Source organism: Mytilus galloprovincialis, chromosome 10 (assembly GCF_965363235.1).
Source record: "Mytilus galloprovincialis chromosome 10, xbMytGall1.hap1.1, whole genome shotgun sequence".
In the NCBI taxonomy this organism is placed as follows: Eukaryota; Metazoa; Mollusca; class Bivalvia; order Mytilida; family Mytilidae; genus Mytilus; species Mytilus galloprovincialis.
In genome coordinates this window covers 18,765,174-18,791,054 of record NC_134847.1, presented here as the reverse complement: position 1 = coordinate 18,791,054, position 25,881 = coordinate 18,765,174, and the positions used below count along the sequence as shown (strand labels likewise).

The window sequence follows — 25,881 nt, the reverse complement described above, 5'->3', positions numbered from 1 at the left end:
AGAGCAAGCTAATGCCGCTACAATCCAGCACTCGCACCCGCAAAGTGGAAAGGAATTAATATAAGTTGCAATAACTTGTTTCCCAATCCACTATAGATAAATATATTTAAACTAAACATCATATTTTATTTTGAGTATCAGAGATGCTTTATGAGTTTTGCACAGAGGTTAAAATTTTGCAGTTAACGGTTTTTCCCGTTTTAAAAAATCTGTTCTGTAGTGTGTGCTACCTTTCCAAACTATATTAGATAAGTAGATTCTTACATTTGATATAAACCTCGATTTATGGTAGGGTTCATGTTGCTCAGTCTTCAGTTTTCTGGGTTGTGTTTTGTATACTGTAGTTTGTCTTATGATCGTTTCCCGGTTTTTTTTTTGTCATGACATTTTTACCTTGTTTTAGACTATTGAGTTTAAGGGGGTAGACCTTGGTTCAGGGAGATAACTCTTTAAATCAGTTATGCGTTTGTAAAAGTCAAGTTTCATCAATGTATTTTAAGCATTTACCTGAAACAGATTGAAAATAGTCTATGTAACCTAGAAGATTAGAATATGTTTTTGAAAATGGTTGACATAAACGTACTGATGATTTTAAGAGTTATTTCCCTTAACCTAGGTCTACCTCCTTAAATGTCCCATTGTTATCTTTCGCCTCTCTTTTGTAGGCAATGACTTGTTTTATAATTATACTTCTTAGGCAATGACTTGTTTTATAATTATACTTCTTAGGCAATGACTTGTTTTATAATTATACTTCTTAGGCAATGACATGTTTTATAATTATACTTCTTAGGCAATGACATGTTTTATAATTATACTTCTTAGGCAATGACTTGTTTTATAATTATACTTCTTAGGCAATGACATGTTTTATAATTATACTTCTTAGGCAATGACATGTTTTATAATTATACTTCTTAGGCAATGACATGTTTTATAATTATACTTCTTAAGGTAACTTACTCCCTCATGCAAAGTTACTTATGATGAATTTGGTATTTTTTTTATATTTTCATTTCGTTCAAATAGCTCATTACCTGTCTGTTTCTTCTTTTGATATCGCCACTTTTGATTTTTTTTAAGATTGAGCGAGTGATAAGACAAAAATAATCGTATTCCTGACAGTGAGAAATACAACATCGACTATCGTACGTGTAGCATGTTTCAAAGTTTATATTATTTCTATTGAAAAATACCAAATTAAACAATGTTTTACACAGAAAACTAGTACTGCCTTTGTATTTTATATTTACCATTAATCTGTCAAAAACGCTTCCTCCATAAGCACTGGCCATTATCGAGGATCCTATTTCTCCATACCTAGCAACGGAGTCGTATCCAACGCTTTGTATACCGATAGTATAAATCGTGTTATGATGGGACTTGGTATTGGGTGTTGCAATGGAGCCACCATTTCCTGCTGAAAAAACATATATGTTACCTTTGCCTTGTCTGCCCTGGAATAAGAAAAGAAAATACTGTGTTTATCATAGAAAGATAAAGGTGTATGATGTTATCACACGGATCACCAGGTACGATATCGTTGACGATCTTCAACACTCAATTCAATTACTAGTAACTAACTTTTATTTTTTGCCTTTGAAATTGAATTTCTAAGTTGGTTCTTCAATTGTCCTTTCTGTATCACTAGTTCAGTAGGAATTGAGTTTACTCCGGTATGTGTTGTGTTGTGTTTGTACTAATTATGTCTTATCTGTATCGATGTAAAATCAAGACCATCGATCATGAAAGCAAAACAATTTTTTATTTTCCGTTTTAAAATTTTACACTTCCAACTTGACCATTCTAGAATACGATAATAACGAAAATAACAAATTTTAGTATGCTTTGGTCCTTTTAAGCAGTCGCTTCTTTATTCTGATGTTAGGTGTTATTTTAAACGCGTGTAATCAGTATTATGCATTTAATTTACCTTAGTTTAATTCAAACATATCTATTTATAATGAATTTGGAAACAAGTTATTACAATTTATAACAATTTTTTTCCACTTTGCGGGTGCGAGAGCTGCATTGTAGCGGCATTAGCCTGCTCTTTTTCATAATCAACAAGGGTGTCTTTTACGTGCAAAAGTAATTGCTCTATCTTAACACGGGCCAGCCATTTACCGTCCCCTTCCGTCGGACTATCATAGTTTCTCAAGACCATTCTCGAAAATAATATAACGGGAGAGCCGAAAATTAGTCCCTGAAATTAATACAGTAAATGTCAATTGTATCAGACAGTCGGATTTAGAGGGTTTTTTAGGAGGCCCGCCCCCTTTTGTTGGAGAAACTTTCATAAATGGGGGTCCCCTCTTAGCCAGTCAGTGGACCTCCATTTATGAAAGTTTCTGGATCCGCCCCTGTATCAAACATAAAAGATATGAATTAACTTACATATTTTGCATTGTTTTCATAGGCTGTTCGGCACAATAAACCTAATGTTGAGTAACTATATTTTCCAGTTGGGCCGTAGCTATTACAGTAAATATCAATTGTATCGGACATATGAGATATTGCCTGGGCTTGTTGCGACTCTGTTAAACGATTACCGCTATTCAAGCCTAGTAAACCAATAGCTGAAAAATATTTAAAGAATGTAAATTTGAAACTAAATAAAATCAATAAAAAAGACATCTCCATAGCCCTTATTTCTTAGTTATAAGAAGTAAAATCACAAAAATACTGAACTAAGAGGAAAATCAATTCGGAAAGTCCATAATCACATGGCAAAATCAAATAACTAAACGCATCAAAAACGAAAGGACAAGAACTGTCATATTCCTGACGTGGTACAGGCATTTTCAAATGTAGAAAATGGTGGATCAAATCTGGTTTTATAGCGCTAACCCTCTCACTTTGATGACAGTCTCATCAAATTCCGTTACATTCTCATTGATGCGTTAACTAAACAGACACAATAAATAAAATAGTCAAAATATATGTACATCAGTCATCATCGTATAACAATTTTAAAAGGAACAATTTAACACAACACTAAAACATCTACAAACACATTCATTGATTTGTGTGTCTGACGTCAGACAATTTTATTTTGTCGTTCAATGTGCATACAAACAATTTTAAATTTTACATAGGCAATGTTAGCATATAGGGTTAAAAAATCAAAAGTATGTAAGAATAAATTTCAGAAATAGACCGAGATTGAAAACAGTCCAAAAGTTATATATAGAATTTATAAGAATCCACAAATACACTGTGTCTAAACCACACCGGCAAAATTTGTTCGGACTCGATGGTATATAACATCCGGCACAATGACGGAACATTATTAGACAGAAGAAAGCTAGGTTTCTCCTTATTTTCTTATTTTTTTTATGATATCGAAGAATATATATACATATACAACTATTTTCTATTGTGATATGCAATATTTTCTACAACCGTTCTATATTAACGAAGAAATAAGTCAAAATGCATGTCAAAATGACGAATTGAGTGAACCTTGCCTCGATAATGTTTAATTTCTCGTTAAATTGTTCACATTGTACGGAAAGAAAGGTACGGAAAGATAGATATTGACACGGAGATTGCAAATTTAGTTATTATGAGCATCTCAATAATTGTATTTCTCTGTATGCAACGAAAGAAAAGGGTCATGTCAAATTAAAATAAACCGGTTTCGTCAATGTTGTTACTACACAATCACCCGGTTTCGTCTATTTATATAACCCGGTTTTTTTGTTTTTTTTTGAACAAACAATTTACGAAAAGAAACTTTGGCACGGATCTGAACATTGTCTTTCGGGAATTTAAATATATATTTATTGTAAAGTAAACTTGGCGTGTTAAAATCTATTTTAAACGGGCACTTTTGGACATAATTATGATAATACACATTTTCCTAATGAAAGGCGTATCCCTTATTTCACTTAACTTCAAACTAATTTTAAATGGAATATAAATACAGAATAGCAAACACTGGTATCTAATTATTTTGTAACATTATTATATTTTCTTTGTTTATAATATTAGTATGTAAAGATGAAAAATAAAAGGATGTGTTTTGATTGTGCCATAATTTTAATTTACTATACTATATTATATACACTTAGTTTACAATATTTACTATCAATTATTAATACATTTATGCATTCAATTATTGACGAACAGTCCCAAACCGACTATAGTCTATACTGTACTGCACAAATTAATCATGCATGCAGTCCTGCCAGATTTTCTGGTACTATATATACTGTGTTACTTGCGCACTAAAGAGAGTTTTCACACTTAAGCATCCATAACATAGCAGTGAGATTTGTAACTTTCTCCCCGTTTCTGGTAGGCACATTTATTTTCATAGGCATGCTTTTCACATTATTTTTACAGTTCAAATTCATTTTTTGTACAGTTCAAATTCAATTGAAACTTCAAGATAACTTTCGAAAACAATATCTGACAGTTTTGTATTTTCAATGTGAATAAAAGTTGGTTTGCAAAACATGACCGTCATTTATATCTAGGTCTTATTAAGAAGAAGTGACGGTAGCCACTGATCCCATAAATATTGACAATGAGACAACTTTCTTTTAGACACAAACATTATGTTGAATTAATCAAGTTTAGGTCAGCGTATGCCTTAAACAATGAGAAAAACACACAAACTGCATGAAAGCAAGCTATAACAGGGCCCTAAATTATAAATGTAAAACAATTCAAACAAGAAAACTACCTGCCTATTTTATGTTCAAAACGCATATGGTATAAAGCAACCAAAGACAACCATGGAATTACAAGCGTGTGATTCGGGAATGGACTGAGTCAAAGTGTTGTCGCTAACACAAACAGTACAACAAAAGTACAAATAATAAAAAATGATGAAAAAACCTTAACTCGTCCGATGACAGAGCCTGTATAGTAAATGCGCGATGTGTGCCAAAACTTGTATCATAGTTAAAATTATCCCTTAAATATAATAAATATACATGTATTCGCAGTTTACTATGAAGTCCACTATCACTGAACTAGTATAAATATTTATTAAGGGGCCAGCTAAAAGGACGCCACCGGATGCAGGAGTTTCTCGCTTCATTGAAGACCCATTGTGGCCTTCGGCTGTTTTCTGCTCTATGGTCGGGTTGTTGTCGCTTGGAATTTGTATGAACTTTTCATGTTGATAGACATTTTTAAATAATCTGTTGTTTTTTTTATTAAGATAAGCTGTCCTGAAGTTACGGTGCGACATGTTTATGCTGGACAGACGGATAGATAGACGGACAGACGGACGGACCGAATGACTGATAGATGGAGGAACGGACGGTTGGGAGGACGGACGGACGGACAGACGGGTGTATACAATTATACGTCCTGTCAAAATTGGGACGGGCGTGTAAAAACGCAAAGAAATGAAGAAAAAAAAACTCGTAATTAAAGGTCAATAAGTTTTATTAGGATATCGGACAAGTCGATTTATTTGTATATTTGTCTGCCTTATCATTTTTGCTATATAACTTTTATATATATTTGAAAAAAAATGTATAGAAATCGATAAAAAGAACTTGATATTCGGCATTTATTATAATAAACATAATCCAACTCACATAATCCGATTTCCCGGGTGTCCCTGTTTTCTCATTTCTTACAATATTTTAATTCGGTATACACTTTATAAGATAAGTGGCGAATCTAGATGACGTATAGGTTGCACGCCCCGACCCCACCTTTGGTTGCCAAAACTATATTGATTCCTGTATTTAACGATTTTGTAAAGCAAAAAATAATCAAAATATTGTTCGACTCGCTACGCTCGGCGGTATGTAAAAGTTGTTCGAATTACGTCCACTTTGAAATAAACTGAATCCGTCTGTCCGTATATATTGTCAAAATATATTGACCAACGTCAGTGTACGATCATCATAACACAACGGCGACAGTACAGACTCGTTTTTTTTTAGTAATGTTAACAAAATAATTATTATTGAATTTTGTCGATGACCTGAGACTATTATACTAATTTGGACATAGCAGTATAGTTACAATAAGGGATAAAAAAAATTATTTTAATGCATGGTAGTTGTAATCCTACATTCATTTTCTATGTCGATTAAGCATGCATATACAGTTGTCTTATTATCAACGTTTATCCTTAAGAAGATTTATTTTTAACGATTGTAGAAAAGATTACATACATAGAATGATTAGATTACTATAAAGGTGTCCATCCTTTTGTGCGAGAAAATCACATATCAATTGTGTATTTCGATTTTTAAGACCGTAAACTTTAATTTCAAGTTTAAACATGTTCAACATATTTTCCCATAACTCATATAGAAAACGCATATTTAGAGAGCTTTAATCTCAATATGCTGTTAAAAAATTTCGGAATGCAAAGTAAATTAAAATATTTGTGTTCTATAAGAGTAGGAATTCAATTTTTGCTTATTATTTATTTGAATCTGAGACTCATATAAATAATAAGCCGTTGTCCGGTGAACGAACTTGTTTTCCAACGACCCACAAAACTCCTTTTGAACGCTGAAGTTAAATAATCAATTATAATGTAATGCGATTATGATTTTTTTTATTTGACCAAACCGGGTTATGCATTTTGAAATCTATGACGAAACCGGGTTGTATACATTGACAAAACCGGCCAGTTCCATTTTGACATGACCCATTTCTTTCGTTCCATACACAGAGATACAATTATGGAGATGCTCATAATAACTAAATTTGCAATCTCCGTGTCAATATCTATCTTCCCGTACCTTTCTTTCCGTACAATGTGAACAATTTAACGAGAAATTAAACAATTTCGAGGCAAGGTTCACTCAATTCGTCATTTTGACATGCATTTTGACTTATTTCTTCGTTAATATAGAACGGTTGTAGAAAATATTGCATATCACAATAGAAAATAATTGTATATGTATATATATTCTTCGATATCATAAAAAAAAAATAAGAAAATAAGGAGAAACCTAGCTTTCTTCTGTCTATTAATGTTCCGTCATTGTGCCGGATGTTAGATACCATCGAGTCCGAACAAATTTTGCCGGTGTGGTTTAGACACAGTGAAATAGTTAATTCCAATACGCGATTGAATGATTTTGACCTTAATGGTTCAACGTATTTTGTAATTCATAATAGAAATATATCATAATGACATAAAATAGAACAATATCATACTGACATATACTACCAGAGAACTCTTTTTGTCAGAAAACACTGTCAAACATTCAAATATATTATCCACACTGATATGTGTCCAAACTTGTTATAATATAATATAAATCGTGATAAGTGAAAACCTATTTAATAACAAATTGTGAGTCAGTACAGTTCTGGAGGAACAAGGTTTGTGACTTGTTTTTTTTCCGAAATTGACAACAAAAACAACTTAAGCGTGCATAAAAAATAAACAATGTTTTCCCTTTATATATTCTATATTTTTTATATTTTGGACAAAAGCTTTAGTAAATAAAAAAGAAACTGATTAAAGAGCCTGCATATAAGAGTTAAGGTACTTGCAAAATCTAAAACTACTATTGTGATGTCAAGAACGATTACCCTTGTATAAGCTGTGTATTTAATGAATGGCCGGTCAACATGTGACGCTCTACCACAAAATGATTTTTTTTATCATTTACAATTACAAACGAACTACTAAAATTTAATAGATTTAAAATTTACACCGCAATGATGGATAGATATACGATCAACGCTCAATGACAAATTATACATGACTTTCATTGAGAATGTATTTTAATGTTACTAAGTAACTATTACGAAAAGTAATTTAGATAGATGATAGTCAAAATAAATCTTAAGTATGCTTACCTATTAGTGTCGCATTATATGCAACACCAACAGCACAATAGTCATTCCCCTTTGTTGCACCTATAATACCCGCAACCGATGTTCCGTGACTGAAAGAATACATAACATCATTTAGTCATGCGTCACCAAACTAGTAAGACTTAGAATTGAATGAAGCATCGAATTTGTATTATTTAATAACATGAACAACTAGTATTAAATGAGGTGCTGCATCGCAGTTCCGAAGCTTCAGAATAGTTGTCTCATTGATATTCATACATCATCTCCTTATTTTTATTTTTTTTCTTGATGCTAATCTGTAGATCGCTCTTACATAGCACATAACTGAAAGGGGGAGAAACAGATTGTTACCCCGGGAAAACTTGTCAACTGGAGTCGAAGCCAAGATTGACAATGTTTTTTTGAAGGTTAATAATCTGGACTATCACACTCTCAGCTCTGTATCATTTAATTTATTATACTGAATATTTTGTTTTACTATCCATTAGCTGTCGTTTTAACCATAGAGTTGTCTGGCCCTGTCGTATTACCCCTGGAGTTGTCTGTCCTTGTCGTGTTACCTATGGACTAGTCAGTCTTGTGTTACTTCTGTTTCTTTTTTCTTAAATTCACATTAGTAACGTCCCCCTTTTTTTACTTTTCCCTTAAAGAGGGTCCAGATAAGAGTCATCATTATTATCTTATTTTATTCTTATGTCTTTCTGTAAATTAATTATTTGTTGTCCTTTATATCTTTTAAGCAGTAACTCCCTTTGATCCTAACCATAAGAGGTACTGTAAAGTTTTTTTTAAAACAAGGCTTGTTTTTGTTTTTGTTTAGCTGATTTCTTTCTTCGACATGACTTATGTATATGTATTTATCATCTTACTACATAGCTGAATCCGAAGGATTAGGGTCGTCGTCATCGTTGTAATAATCATATGAACTTGATTCATCCTACAAAAATAATTTCAAAATGTAAAAAAAAAAAGATTAGAAACAAATATGACAAGACAAGACAGGACAAAGTAAGATACGATAAAATACCATAAGTAACGATAAGTACCAATAAGATACTTTTATTACACATTGCAACATATAAGGCTATCCTTTAAAAATTATATATGGTTTTGCATTCGTATTCGTATTGCCACCACTTCATAATCATAAAAAATCTATTTCAAAAAAACTATTTATAGTTTAAAATAAATACCACTGATCGGTATTAATCATTTAATATTTGGTTCCTTTAATATGCGGTCCTTTTCGTCAATTTGATTAATGTTTATTTGTGTAATAAAGATTTTCTAAAACGTTATTTTCGGAAGTAGTGTGGTTATGAGAGTAATTTCATAATCTATTGTAAAGTACTTGACCCAGATTTGGTTTTATTTGCAATTGAATAACCATAATTTCATTTAGTAAATTAACACGTGTTGTTATTCCGGCTATTCCAGCACCTACTACATTAGTGGTTTGGAAAACAATTGTATATTTACAAATCTGAAACAGTCATGGATCGCATACCTTACCATATGTCCGTTCAAAGACTTTTTTTAGATAACATGTACATTTTTGAGGCTTCAAAATTTGAAGTTCCAAACAGGGTTAAATAAATGTGTAGGTTGTTTGAACAGTATAAAAATCAGATGCTGCAAAATGAATTTAACAGTCCAATTTATTTGCAAATATGAAGTTGTTACAATCTGGAATAGTGGTATTTATAATGCTTATTCTTGTCTGTAGAAGCAACGGCAAATGTGGTGAGTTAGTGTTTGACTAATATCAAAATATTATAAATTGAATAGTAACACTACTAATAATAAAAACAACAATAAAGATATAAAAATTACCAACTCATTATAGTAGTAAAGGATAAGATATCCTTATACAAACAGATAGAGAAAGGAATCATATAAACAATTCCAAATGAATTAAGAAATCATTTGGAAGGCAACGAAATAATAGACAATATATCAAAAACTGCGACGAAATAGATATAATGAGATGTGGTGTGAGTGCCAATAAGACATCTCTCCATCCAAATTACACTTTTTAAAAGAAAAAAGTTATAGACCAAAGCACGGTCTTCACAAGATGTATAAATATACGTAAAAGTAACATAATTTACTCATGTGTTACCTTCTAAACAAATATAATTAAATACAACTAAATAACATTGAAGGGTGTTTACCAAATTTTGAAATAAACGACTAAACGATAGTTAATAAACTTTTATTATGAGAAAAGACGAGTTATACAGAGTATCGCTGTTTCGCGTCACTAGTAGTATTCAATTGATGGTGACGGAGATAAAATATATTGGTGAACGATTTATAAATTTGAAGGCACATTTTTGAAAACAAAATAATTTCATCATTCATAATTCACTTTACTTTATATTTGTTTTGTTCACACATCGTTGTCAATATAATGAAATTGAATGCGGCTGTCATGTAGGTGAGATGTTTAGCTAAAAAAAGTTATTTTTATCATTCACAAGTTACATCTAAATTTAACATGTGCAAAGTTATGATTTCGTTTTTAGATTGCCATATTAATGCCATTGACCTGGTAATATGTGGTCAACAAGTGGTGAGGAATTGTTCTTATTTACAAAAGAAGGTAAATAAGTTTGTTGTTTTAGAGGTCACATGTACGTATGCAATTGATACACGAATAGACAATAAAAGAGGGAACTATTAAATCTTCATTCGAATTCGTTTGCCATAAAAATCATTTACACATCTAACAAACTGCAATACAAGTATTGCAGTGACATGAGAAATTTGGACGCAGTTTTTAATTTAGAGTTGCATAGAAGCCCAGGTGGTCGTGTGGTCTAGCGCACATGTTACAGTGCAGGCGATTTGGTGTCACGATATCTCGTTAGCATTGCGAAAGCAAATCTATAGATCTAACATTGTTGGGTTGATGATTAGACGAGTTGTATGTATATATGTACATATAGTCAGGTACAGTTCGTTAATGTGACTCGTAGATCATTATGAAGATCATTCAAAGATTATATAAATCATGTAACGTGTTTTTTTGTAATTGTAGATTGGTTTTTGTTTTCTGCCTCTAGTTGTTCCGCTTACAAACGGTTTCTATCTTTTCCATTTTATTTATATTATCCGTTTGCTGTCTCGGTTCAATTGTAAAAACCCAAATGTAAAGAATCGATAAAATAAAAAAAATAAAATTCTGTGCTATAAAAGATATCGTTTTCTTTCAGGTTGAGCGTTGTGAACTATGTTTGGCAGGTTTTAGCAGACGTGAACACAGATTGAGATATGAAAGAATCAATTGAAATTCAAATTGAAGAAAAACTACAGCTTTATAACGTGTTTCTGTGTAGTTGATTTGCGTATTTGCTGACGAAAAGTCAAAAGAACTGCTAGTCTCTTGTAGAGAGTTGTCTCATTGACAATCATACCATGTCTTCTTTTTTATATTTATATGCATAAATGTTTATTTAATAAAATGTATAAAATAACATGCATGTATTAATCATTTAAAAAAATATATTGACGATGCATTGAAAAAGCAACACCAAGGTTAAAAAAACCAACAACAACAACAAAACCCAAACAAATAACACATTTACCACCAAACACAATATTTATTGCTAAAAAAAAAAATGAGGAACACAAACATATGTAATCGATGATGACATGGACTAAGGAAAATGTGCAACATATTCTAAATCATATATGTAGTAAGCCCCCTTAGGCAAAGTTGACCTTATGCATATTCGGTGATGATGACTCTTGACTTTGGATTTGTAAAGAATCCCTTTTTAAGCATATATACATCCTGGGCTAATTACGATTTTTTGCTCAATCATTTTGTCTCTTCAATTCTTTGCCAATAGTTTCTTATGAGAGTTATTTGATAAAACTCTTCGTACACACCTTAATAAAGGGTAGTGTTTATTCTGAAATGAAACAAAAATCCAAAATAGCCAGGAATTCAGCGATTAAATCCAAAAACATTCCCTAAAGAATTACTTCAACTTTTCCATTACGAATGCTTAACCCTATAACTTATTTGTAAGCTGTCTACTTACAAAAGTCATGATCTGAACGCAGGGTAAAAAAACTCGAATAAAACTGAACAAAATACTAAACGACGTTGAGATGTTGTCCAAAAAAAAAGACAAGCACGCAATGATAATAAATGTCTGCATCGCTGCTTGGTACCTGCATCAATTTCTAGCAGTGAGCCAAGAAACCCAATATGTTTAAATGGTTATTACAAATGTCTAATCGAATGAATATAAAAATATTGTCTCTGATATTTCCAATTGATAAAGGCAACAGTAGTATACCACTGTTCAAAAGTCACAAACCGATTGAGAAAAAACTAATTCGGGTTAGAGTCCGATACAGGATTCTCAAAAGTATCGAGTTCCATTAATTTGTGTAATACCAGGTACTAGAATTCTTTATAATAAATCGGACTAATCACTAAGAGAGCATATATAGAAGATTAAATAGAGTTGACAATTGATGTTCAAACTATGATGAGTTTATTTGCAACCACTGAGTCGATGCCACTGCTGGTGGAGATTTATTTCACCGAGGGTATCACCAGCCCAGTAGTCAGCACTTCTGTGTTGACTTGAGTTATCAGGGTATCACCAGCCTAGTAGTCAGCACTTCTGTGTTGACTTGAGTCATCATTGATATGTTCATATTTATAAATTAACTGTTAACAAAACTTGAAAAAAACTAAGACTTTTCTACCTCAGGCATAGATTACCTTGGCTGTATTTGGCAAAACTTTTATGAATTTTTGGTCCTCGATCAATGCTCTGCAACTTCGTACTCTATTTGGCCGTTAAAACATTTTTTGATTCGATCGTGACTGATGAGTCTTTTGTAGACGAAACGCGCGTCTGGCGTAAATATAAATTTTTATCCTGGTATCTATGATGAGTTTATCTGTCAATTGTTTATATCGTTATAATATTTTTCAATTAAAAGTAAACTGATCTATTGTAAAATGCTGTACCTTTATGAAATGTGTAGCAAGACAATGCAAGCAGCCTTCATTTTGAGTGTATATTCATAATCAAAGCTTATTTCAACGACAACCTCCTGATTTCCATTTATTCGTTTTTATTTGAAATATAAACAAATTATATCGGGATTAAAGCAAGACATTGGCCAGAACATAAAAAGGAAATGGAAGATACATATACACTAACCGATTTCGACGGTGAGTTTACATCTAATAGTTTAGTACATCAATATCCATCAAAACCAACACCCTGAAACAGTCGTTAAATTCAAGTTAAACTGTAATGAACAATTTACAGTCAAGATAATCTGACAGGGTACAGGCGTTAGATATGGTAGTAAATGTAAATACTGATTTTGTGTCATGGGTAGGAAAACCAATATCCTTTGTTTTCTATTGGTACTTATATAAAAATTCCAGAAAAACAAGAGTTGATTCTAGTCCCATATGACTTCCGAAGACTTTCAACATTGGTTGTAAATTGACAAATAGACAGATGACACATATACAATTCGGTACATAACGAGCGAAAATGGCATATCGCTTGATATCAACTGGAGTTATTTAATATTAATATAATAAGAAACGAAGTTTATTATCACTACTTGAATTAAATAACGAGAGTTGGTATCAAGTCTTTTGCACGTTTTACCGATGTTCTTTACCGATGACAAACATTAAAATCTGACATTTGAAGACTTTTTGTATACTTCAGAAAAATTTGACAAAGAAAAAAAAAAAAAAGAAGATTGTCAGTTGTAAAGTGTTTGTGGTTTGAATATTATTGAAGAAATCAAATATGTCCGTTGCTTTGGACAAAGAGGTCATCGTCGTAATCTTGATAATCATCAATGTCATATTGAATAACAAATGGAAATGCGGTAATATCGTCTTATGATGCTGTACAAAATAAGCCTATCAGATATAAACCCATATTTTCGTATCACACTCCATGCAGTCGTGCAGTGTGATACGAGCAATATCTTTTCATGTAAGAAAGAGATAACAGGCCACAACCATAAGACAGGTTAAATATTCAGAAAGCTGTTCAAATTGAAAACAAAACGTTTGATTATAGAGGGGATTTGAATTGGTGGTCTGACACCTTTATTAACATAAACCATGATTTCATTTCATTCAAGCGATTTTGTAACCTTATTTACAAAAGAAAACAGATTGTAGACAATACATAATTATTTCTACGTGATTATAATGGGGAACCCTATGTTTATTCTCAGTAAAATTATATATATATATATAAACGTTTTCACCACAAATATAGATGTGAAGTAGAACTAATTTGCTGTCACAGAACCTACGATCAGGAACAGAGACAGAAATATGAATGTAATGTTTTGTACAGATTCATAACATGTTGCAGCCTCATCCACACCCTCACTTTTCTCGTATTCGTTATCGTTATCTAGTTTTGAAGTAGTAGGGAAAAAAAAGAGATTTTTTATGAGTATCAGTGAGACAACTAACCACAATACCTCTAATGACAAATATATAACCAATCAAAGTTTGACCTTTTTCACGTCATATTAAGACACTTAAGCATAATTATATACATCGTGCATAGACACGTCTTATTTCAAATCTTCTTCGACAAGAGGTCAACATATTTTCAGAAGTTAATTGCAGAAAAAGAGATTTTTTCCCATATATGTCTTCAAAAAGTGGTGCATCAAACGCAGGAAAATATACCTGACTGATATTACTCCGCAAGGTTGTTAATTGCATACATGTCATACATAATAAATAACAAAATTTTATTAATCTGGAAATCCTATAACAAATATGTTTTTTTTTATGAATATTTAAGTAATGTCTAATCATTTGACGATTGAACCACTGTGAAATTCAGTTGACAAATACACCTGAAATGAAACAAAGAAGAAATTTAGGTATACATAATCCAATTATATGAAATGTATTACAGGATGATTTGCCTAAGACTCAAGACTGATTTGAGACGATGCAAAACAATAGCAAAATACCAGCTGCGCTTAATTGCTTATCATTTAAAAAACAAATCTTTAGATTTTTAGGAGATGGAAAAGATACCAAAGGGACATGCAAACTCATAAATCGAAAATAAAACGACATGGCTTTAAAGAAAAAGAATGACAGACAAAAAAAACAGTACACAAAACACATAGAAAAGTCAAGACTGAGCAACACGAACCCCTCTAAAATTTGGGGTAATTTATGGTGCTCCGGGATTGTAAGCAGATCCTGCACCATATATGACACCCGTTGTCTTGTTGTTAAAATATAAACCCGTTGAAAAGTATAGTTCGTTTGGTCACATTTGGGGAAAAGGGGATTATTCCTCTTATGAACAACAATCATAGTTTATCCTAGAAGCCTTTACTCTCAAATACAACGAGATTTGCGTTAACAAATCATGAAGAGAAAGTAAAAAGTTACCACAAGAAGGAAACAAAATCACAAACGAAAGGACCTACAGACAAAACTACGACCAAAATCAAAAAGGACAAACAACCCTCCGCAATACAATACGCTTTAGGTCTTATGTAGTGTGATTATGATCCGCAATAACGAGAGAAGTATTCAGGTTCTAGATATGTTAGTAGCATCATAACTTTATTTCTATTATTTCTCGGCAGATATATTGAACAAGACACTTGAGAATAACAAAAACTTAAATAAAAATGGAACTGAAGAAATTGCAGGCAGTAACTCCAAACAAACAGATGCGATTAGGTTTGTAGACAGTATTAAAAGAGGCGGCATATATCAAGGTACAAAAAAAACCCTCATAATTAGAAGTGAAACCGACAACGTCGTGTCAAAAAATCATGATGCGTGTGTTTTTACGAGTGTATAATTCTCGGTTCGTATCCAAATGATTAAAGTTACAAAATGTTTTTTTATGGATCTGTCCCTTAATTCCTTAAGCCTTCACCATTGTGATTGAATTTATTTATAGATAACAAAATATCTCTGAAGCATACTATGTCTTTTACTAACACCACACATGTAAGGTACATGTTAAGTAGACTAATACTTGCGACGATAGTTTTACCTTGATAAACATGTGTTTATACTTTGATTGGAATTGATGATTTTCCATATAGAAAGTAAAATAGTTTTACCTTGACTGAGAGGTTTTTATCCTTTTATCGGATTTGATGATGTTCCATAGAGAGTAAGATACCACTCCTTTAGTTCCACTGAAAAAGACTAATATGTTAAATACAAGTTTGTAAGTTGGTAATTAGATGGATCATGACTTTTACATATCGCTGTACAGAGTGAATGTGTGTTGTTCCTGCATCTAAGGAATGATTATCATTTAAGTGTATCTTAAACAAATAAAAATACTTTTGTTGGAAGTTGTAATTCTAAGTTTACCACACCATTTTCTTCACAAATGGCGATACACAATCAGCATTTAACCAGATATTTACGAACGTTCCATTAGTTGAAATTGTCGAGCATTTGGTTTTGTTCACACAGGGTTGTCAATAATATGGAAAGTGAGAGGTTAAATTAGCTATAAAAATAGGTTTAAGGCACCGTTTTAACACAAACAAATGTCTATATCAAGTCAGTAATATGACAGTTGTTGTCCATTCGTTTGATGTGTTTAAGCTTTTCATTTTGTCATTTGATAACGGACTTTCCGATATGGATTTTCCAAGGAGTCGGTATATTCATTATTTTACTTCTTGAAAGTTCTTGATAATAACAATTCAAAAGCTCAAATGAACGATTCTATTTAGCAATTAATCAAGTTTGTGAATCTAAACGTTTGTATGATATTTTAATTTCTAACAACAGATGTCGCCTATGATATTGTTTTAATAATCAAATGATACATACCACTGACAATCATGCTGTCTACTTTAAGTAAAACTTTCCACTTTCCTATAGGATTTTCTCCCCATAAATGAACAACTTTGTAAGTCCAAGTAAAGGTGCCTGGTGTTGAGTGTGTATAGAACGCGTCGGTGTATCGTTTAGGAAGCAAAACTACTTTGGTCCCACTGGGAGAAATTAGGTATACTTCAACTGCTCCTCTACAGCGTGAGTAATCAAAGCTCACTGTAGCCATTACATGTTCTAAATGACGGATTGGACAATCGTCACGGGAGACGTCAATTTTATTTTTGGCTTTTGATCTTTCCTCTAGTGTCCTACAAGTAGAGTGAACATTTATCATATACTGTGATTTTCATATCAATTCAAACAAATCATTACAAGTATAATTTCGCTGTACCAATATCACAAATTGGCAATTGATAAATTTGGAATATCTGTTTCAGATTACAACGAATATGTTCCATTTGTCGTAACAACAATTCTGTCCCCTTTTAACCGAATGTGACCTATTGAGGTAAACTTATGATCGGGTTTTTTACAAACAACAGCAGTACAACGGATGCCACATGTACGAAGCATTTAGAGCACTCGAGACCACCTCCAGTTTTGGTGGGGTTCGTGTTGCTCATTGTTTAGTTTTCTATGCAAATACTTTTTATTTTAGGTATAGTTTTTTTTTTTCTTTTCAATAATAAAATTGCACATCGAATTGCTCTACAAGCCCACACATTGTATGCAATCATAACTTTCTAAATATAAGTAAAAAAAACTACGGGAATCGAGCTTACATCTTTATATTCAATTTACCAACAATAAGAAATTTGGGAGTGGGGCACATTATATAATGTGATAGTAATCACACGATGTTAAGTTTAAAGGTTTCACTTTGTAAAATACAGCTGTTTCTCAAAACACGCCTCTTTTAGGGAGATCTTGAATATTCATAGAAAATTAATTTTGTTTACATACTGGTTTCCAGTTATGCTCTTTGTGTTCCATCACACAAAGAAATAACTTGGGAATGTTACCAATAAATATACATGTGCATATTGTTTACATTTAAATCTGTGGTAACCTTTCATTCAAGGTAGGGATAGTTAAGAAAATTAGTGTTAGTTTAAACTCTGAGAAGTTCAGGGCATATAAACGTTGAAAATATGCCGCACAGCCCTATATTTTGATTTTTTTCAAAACTTCATATTAAAAGTGGTACAGTTTTAGCCGTAAAGGAGTTCCTATGAGAAATTGCATTGTCAATATTTACAGAAATGCAACCTATAGTCCTGAAACTTTTACTTACACGACGCTAGTTTAAACTCCTGTAACTTTTACTTACATGTTTGGGCTGCTGACTTGTGATTGCCAAGTTAGTTGTTCTGGAACAGTTTTCCACTTTATTGCCCCCTTAACCATAGCCTCAGCATTCATTAAACCGAAGCCCATTTTGTGATGAACTAATTAAAAAAAGTTTAATCATGATAAATACAATTTTAAATTCATCTATTATTGATGTAGTCATTGCAACACAAAAACAGGGAAAGTCCACAAAAACTGACTAAATCAAACACTATCAATCAATTGAACAAATGAAAACAACGGCGATATTCATGACTTGGTGCAAGCGTTGACACATTGACATGTCAGGTTTGGGGGATGGTTTGATACTAGAAAAAACAACATAAATACGTCGTTCATTACATTCTATATGTGTCTATCCTAAGTCAGGAATCCGTAATTGAGCGGATGCCGTTTATTGTGGTATATTATACTAGTATTTGCTTTTCTCATTATAGTTTATAGAATTATTTTAAACTATTAAACACTCTTTAACTCTCAAACTTACTAACAAGTTCTTCAGACCTAATTCAGTTTTAGAGAAAATAAACTCATCATAGATACCAGGACTCAATTTAATATATATGCCAGACGCGCGTTTCGTCTACAAAAGACTCATCAGTGACGCTCTAATCCAAAAAAGTTAAAAAGGCCAAATAAAGTACGACCGAATTGAGTCAATCAAAAAAAAACTTTATTAGTATACTGTATAAGTAAATAAACTCATCATAGATACCAGGATTGACATTTTTTTATTAACGCCAGACGCGCATTTCGTCTTCAAAAGACTCCTCAGTGACGCTCGAATCAAAAATTGTTATAAAACAAAATAAAGAACAAAGTTGTATAGCATAAAATATTCAACTACATATAACGCACATACTATGTCATAAAAGTGATAGTACTGCGACATTCAGATTTTTATTCCACGAAACAGTGAGCTAACCAGTAATCAACAAGAATAATTTAACGATAAAATAATGAATCTATCATCACATATGACTAATTATTTCATTACATATTACCTATTTCACCACTACATTTTAGTAAACATAACATGATATAAAAATGTTATGCATGCATTAAGTGATACAATAAGAAAGAAAAAGACTTTGAGCGTCACTGATGAGTCTTATGTAGACGAAACGCGCGTCTGACGTTTCAAATTTTATCCTGCAATTGTGTGTTTTACTGTATAGATACAGTCCTACAGATATCTCTATGATGTACCTGTATACTATACAGATATCTCTATGATGTACCTGTATACTATACAGATATCTCTATGATGTACCTGTATACTATACAGATATCTCTATGATGTACCTGTATACTATACAGATATCTCTATGATGTACCTGTATACTATACGGATATCTCTACGATGTACCTGTATACTATACAGATATCTCTATGATGTATCTGTATACTATACAGATATCTCTATGATGTACCTGTATACTATACGGATATCTGTACGATGTACCTGTATACTATACGGATATCTCTACGATGTACCTGTATACTATACGAATATCTGTACGATGTACCTGTATACTATACGGATATCTCTATGATGTACCTGTATACTATACGAATATCTGTACGATGTACCTGTTTACTATACAGATATCTCTATGATGTACCTGTATACTATACGGATATCTGTACGATGTACCTGTATACTATACGGATATCTCTACGATGTACCTGTATACTATACGAATATCTGTACGATGTACCTGTTTACTATACAGATATCTCTATGATGTACCTGTATACTATACAGATATCTCAATGATGTACCTGCATACTATACAGATATCTCAATGATGTACCTGTATACTATACGGATATCTCTATGATGTACCTGTATACTATACAGATATCTCTATGATGTACCTGTATACTATACAGATATCTCAATGATGTACCTGTATACTATACAGATATCTCAATGATGTACCTGTATACTATACAGATATCTCTATGATGTACCTGTATACTATACGGATATCTCTATGATGTACCTGTATACTATACAGATATCGCTTTAAAGCTCGCATTACACCTGTCTCTTAGCCTCTTCGAAATACAGCTGATATCTATAGACACTAAACAGTTATTTTTTTCTATGTTGTGATGTTATGCTATTGTTTCAGAAAAAGGGAGAACGTTTGGATCCATTAAAACGTTTAATCCCGCTGCAAATGTTTGCACCTATCCTAATCCAGGAATCTGATGTACAGTAGTTGTCGTTTGTTTATGTAATTTATACGTGTTTCTCGTTTCTCGTTTCTCTATTTTTTTATATAGATTAAACCGTTGGTTTTCCCGTTTGAATTGTTTTACACTAGTAATTTTATGGCCCCTTATAGCTTGTTGTTCAATGTGAGCCAAGGCTCCGTGTTGAAGGCCGTACAGTGACCTATAATGGTTTACTTTTTTAAATTGTTATTTGGATGGAGAGTTGTCTCATTGGCACTCACACCACATCTTCCTATATCTATTGGCTATAAAAACCTGGTACCTTTGATAACTATTTATAAGAGCTACAAACCCCTCAAGCCTGCTCCATTACGTTGCCATTTGTTCTCAATATCAAAGGTATCCTTGAATCCGTATGGTTTAGAAGTTCTAACTATTAAATGCTGAACATCTCTCCAGGTCAGTGCATTGCTAGAAAGTGGAAGATTTAATGAATCAGGATTTAACATGACTCATTTATAGGGTCTTTGCATCAGAATTAAACACATTTATTTTAAAACCAGTTGTTGGCATGGGTTATGTTCTTCTCATATATTTTATGATGGTATAATACTTAACCCCCAACGGGAGGGATTGAGGCTGATATTCATAGTCATGATATGATTATGATTGAAGTCATAATTTTCAATCAGTTAAGTTGAGCTTGCTTGTCAGTAACTGCTAGTAGTCTGTTGTTATTTATGCGTTATTGTCATTTTGTTTATTTTCTCTTGTTACCTCTTCTGAGATCGGACTCGGACTTCTCTTAAACTAAGTTTTTACTGTGCGTTTTGTCGTGTGTTTTTTCTACATTGACAGGAGGTATAAAAACATTTTTTAACTCCACCGCATTTTTGCGCCTGTCCAAAGTCAGGAGCCTGTGGCTTCTGTTAGTTTTGTATGATTTCTAATTTTAATTTCTTGTGTATAATTCGGAGTTTAGTTTGACGTCCAATTTTATTGAACTAGAATAACATATTTTTGTAGGGGCCAGCTGAAGAACGCCTCCGAAAGCGGGAGTTTCTCGCTGCATTAAACCCATTGATTTGACCGGTGGTAGTGCAGTCAAAATTATCACAACAAAAAAGGGAAACGGTAGTGCACCACTGTCTAATAGTCATAATTCGATTAACAAAAACAAATCCGGTAATAAACTAAAATCGAAGAAAACACATCAGCTATAATAAATAAAAACAGGACAGCAGAAACCTAAAGTTCAACAAAAGGAAACGCTAACATACATAGAACGGACTGAAGATAACAACTGCCATATTCCGGATCCATATCATATTTTGATTTTTTTCTCTTAAAAGTTCTTAAAATTGTCTTTTAACTTACTTTGCCTCTAAAGCCAGTGCGATGATTCCTACTGCAATTGGAGCAGAAAAAGAAGTGCCTGATAAACCACCTCTACATCCCGAGTTTGTAGTAGTTGAAGTCTGTAAAAGTTAAAATACATCTCGTTAAAAATAAGGTTTAACTTTTGAATGGTACGGCGTGTATGATTATCTGATCGGTAAATTCATCAATTTTAAGATATTCCTATTAATTTTAACATATTCCTTCTCTTGAAATATCTGACTGAGTTTAAATTCTGATGGACTGAACGCAGGAGAAGATGGCCTGTCACTGCATCAGTCTCATTCTGGTTTTCATACATTACATCATGTTACGCTTTAATTCCTGTTCCGGGATGAAAATTGCAGGGACAGAATTTTCGGCTCTCCCTTGACACCATTTGCGAGTATGGTCTTTGTGAAACGATGATAGTCCATCGGAAGAGGACAAAAAATGGCTGATCCGTGTTATGAGTGAGCCATATCTCTTGCACGTAAAAGACACCCTTGCAGATTTCGAAAAAGAGCAAGCTAATGCCGCTACAATCCAGCACCCGCACCCGCAAAGTGGAAAGGAATTAATATAAGTTGCAATAACTTGTTTCCCAATCCACTATAGATAAATGTATTTAAACTAAACATCATATTTTATTTTGAGTATCAGAGATGCTTTATGAGTTTTGCACAGAGGTTAAAATTTTGCAGTTAACGGTTTTTCCCGTTTAAAAAAATCTGTTCTGTAGTGTGTGCTACCTTTCCAAACTATATTAGATAAGTAGATTCATACATTTGATATAAACCTCGATTTCTGGTAGGGTTCATGTTGCTCAGTCTTCAGTTTTCTGGGTTGTGTTTTGTATACTGTAGTTTGTCTTATGATCGTTTCCCGGTTTTTTTTGTCATGACATTTTGACCTTGTTTTAGACTATTGAGTTTAAGGGGGTAGACCTTGGTTCAGGGAGATAACTCTTTAAATCAGTTATGCGTTTGTAAAAGTCAAGTTTCATCAATGTATTTTAAGCATTTACCTGAAACAGATTGAAAATAGTCTATGTAACCTAGAAGCTTAGAATATGTTTTTGAAAATGGTTGACATAAACGTACTGATGATTTTAAGAGTTATTTCCCTTAACCTAGGTCTACCTCCTTAAATGTCCCATTGTTATCTTTCGCCTCTCTTTTGTAGGCAATGACATGTTTTATAATTATACTTCTTAGGCAATGACATGTTTTATAATTATACTTCTTAGGCAATGACATGTTTTATAATTATACTTCTTAGGCAATGACATGTTTTATAATTATACTTCTTAGGCAATGACATGTTTTATAATTATACTTCTTAGGCAATGACATGTTTTATAATTATACTTCTTAGGCAATGACTTGTTTTATAATTATACTTCTTAGGCAATGACATGTTTTATAATTATACTTCTTAGGCAATGACATGTTTTATAATTATACTTCTTAGGCAATGACATGTTTTATAATTATACTTCTTAGGCAATGACATGTTTTATAATTATACTTCTTAGGCAATGACTTGTTTTATAATTATACTTCTTAGGCAATGACATGTTTTATAATTATACTTCTTAGGCAATGACATGTTTTATAATTATACTTCTTAGGCAATGACATGTTTTATAGTTATACTTCTTAAGTTAACTTTTGACAAATAAAGAGCTATTCAGAAACTAAAATTTTTACTCCCTCATGCAAAGTTACCTATGATGAATTTGGTATTTTTTTTTATATTTTCATTTCGTTCAAATAGCTCATTACCTGTCTGTTTCTTTTTTTGATATCGTCACTTTTGATTTTTTTTTTAAATTGAGCGTGTGATAAGACAAAAATAATCGTATTCCTGACAGTGAGAAATACAACATCGACTATCGTACGCGTAGCATGTTCCAAAGTTTATATTATTTCTATTGGAAAAAAAAGATTGAGCGTGTGATAAGACAAAAGTAATCGTATTCCTGACAGTGAGAAATACAACATCGACTATCGTACGCGTAGCATGTTTCAAAGTTTATATTATTTCTATTGAAAAATATCAAATTAAACAATGTTTTACACAGAAAACTAGTACTGCCTTTGTATTTTATATTTACCATTAATCTGTCAAAAACGCTTCCTCCATAAGCACTGGCCATTATCGAGGATCCTATTTCTCCATACCTAGCAACGGAGTCGTATCCAACGCTTTGTATACCGATAGTATAAATCGTGTTATGATGGGACTTGGTATTGGGTGTTGCAATGGAGCCACCATTTCCTGCTGAAAAAACATATATGTTACCTTTGCCTTGTCTGCCCTGGAATAAGAAAAATACTTATATATCAAATATTGCTTGCTCCCCTGGAATAAGAAAAGAAAATACTGTGTTTATCATAGAACGATAAAGGTGTATGATGTTATCACACGGATCACCAGGTACGATATCGTTGACGATCTTCAACACTCAATTCAATTACTAGTAACTAACTTTTAGTTTTTGCCTTTGAAATTGAATTTCTAAGTTAGTTCTTCAATTGTCCTTACTGTATCACTAGTTCAGTAGGAATTGAGTTTACTCCGGTATGTGTTGTGTTTTGTTTGTACTAATTATGTCTTATCTGTATCGATGTAAAATCAAGACCATCGATCATGAAAGCAAAACAATTTTTTTATTTTCCGTTTTAAAATTTTACACTTCCAACATGACCATTCTAGAATACGATAATAACGAAAATAACAAATTTTAGTATGCTTTGGTCCTTTTAAGCAGTCGCTTCTTTATTCTGATGTTAGGTGTTATTCTAAACGCGTGTAATCAGTATTATGCATTTAATTTACCTTAGTTTAATTCAAACATATCTATTTATAATGAATTTGGAAACAAGTTATTACAATTTATAACAATTCCTTTCCACTTTGCGGGTGCGAGAGATGCATTGTAGCGGCATTAGCCTGCTCTTTTTCATAATCAACAAGGGTGTCTTTTACGTGCAAAAGTAATTGCTCTATCTTAACACGGACCAGCCATTTACCGTCCCCTTCCGTCGGAGTATCATAGTTTCTCAAGACCATTCTCGAAAATAATATAACGGGAGAACCGAAAATTAGTCCCTGAAATTAATACAGTAAATGTCAATTGTATCAGACAGGCGGATTTAGAGGGTTTTTTAGGAGGCCTGCCCCCTTTTGTTGGAGAAACTTTCATAAATGGGGGTCCCCTCTTAGCCAGTCAGTGGACCTCCATTTATGAAAGTTTCTGGATCCGCCCCTGTATCAAACATAAAAGATATGAATTAACTTACATATTTTGCATTGTTTTCATAGGCTGTTCGGCGCAATGAACCTAATGTTGAGTAACTATATTTTCCAGTTGGGCCGTAGCTATTGCAGTAAATATCAATTGTATCGGACATATGAGATATTGCCTGGGCTTGTTGCGACTCTGTTAAACGATTACCGCTATTCAAGCCTAGTAATCCAATAGCTGAAAAATATTTAAAGAATGTAAATTTGAAACTAAATAAAATCAATAAAAAAGACATCACCATAGCCCTTATTTCTTAGTTATAAGAAGTAAAATCACAAAAATACTGAACTAAGAGGAAAATCAATTCGGAAAGTCCATAATCACATGGCAAAATCAAATAACAAAACGCATCAAAAACGAAAGGACAAGAACTGTCATATTCCTGACGTGGTAGAGGCATTTTGAAATGTAGAAAATGGTGGATCAAATCTGGTTTTATAGCGCTAACCCTCTCACTTTGATGACAGTCTCATCAAATTCCGTTACATTTACATTGATGCGTTAACTAAACAGACACAATAAATAAAATAGTCAAAATATGGGTACATCAGTCATCATCGTATAACAATTTTAAAAGGAACAATTTAACACAACACTAAAACATCTATTTACAAACACATTCATTGATTTGTGTGTCTGACGTCAGACAATTTTATTTTGTCGTTCAATGTGCATACAAACAATTTTAAATTTTACATAGGCAATGTTAGCATATAGGGTTAAAAAATCAAAAATATGTAAGAATATCTGTCAGAAATAGACCGAGATTGAAAACAGTCCAAAAGTTATATATAGAATTTATAAGAATCCACAAATAGTTAATTCCAATACGCGATTAAATGATTTTGACGTTTATGGTTCAACGTATTTTGTAATTCATAATAGAAATATATCATAATGACATAAAATAGAACAATATCATACTGACATATACTACCAGAGAACTCTTTTTGTCAGAAAACAATGTCAAACATTCAAACATATTATC

At 32.4% G+C, this 25,881-nt stretch overlaps 1 protein-coding gene across 3 annotated transcripts in view; it reads right to left on the bottom strand.

Moving 5' to 3' along the window:
• Nucleotides 1–25,881, bottom strand: part of LOC143049968 (furin-like protease kpc-1) — a 47,646-nt gene that overhangs the window by 8,602 nt on the left and 13,163 nt on the right. The window contains exons 8-15 of one of the 3 annotated variants that reach the window (XM_076223748.1): nucleotides 24,889–25,070; nucleotides 23,700–23,903; nucleotides 21,581–21,681; nucleotides 20,556–20,674; nucleotides 17,997–18,114; nucleotides 16,661–16,974; nucleotides 15,931–16,008; nucleotides 14,562–14,688 (exon numbers count right to left, since the gene is read on the bottom strand). In XM_076223748.1, the coding sequence (XP_076079863.1) occupies nucleotides 15,947–16,008; nucleotides 16,661–16,974; nucleotides 17,997–18,114; nucleotides 20,556–20,674; nucleotides 21,581–21,681; nucleotides 23,700–23,903; nucleotides 24,889–25,070 (1,100 nt within the window). In that variant the 3' untranslated portion in view covers nucleotides 14,562–14,688; nucleotides 15,931–15,946. Of the gene's footprint in view, nucleotides 1–1,253; nucleotides 1,458–2,397; nucleotides 2,580–7,800; nucleotides 7,890–8,669; nucleotides 8,738–14,561; nucleotides 14,689–15,930; nucleotides 16,009–16,660; nucleotides 16,975–17,996; nucleotides 18,115–20,555; nucleotides 20,675–21,580; nucleotides 21,682–23,699; nucleotides 23,904–24,888; nucleotides 25,071–25,881 lie in introns of those variants that run through there. The other 2 variants (XM_076223750.1, XM_076223749.1) reach the window with 2 other exon arrangements.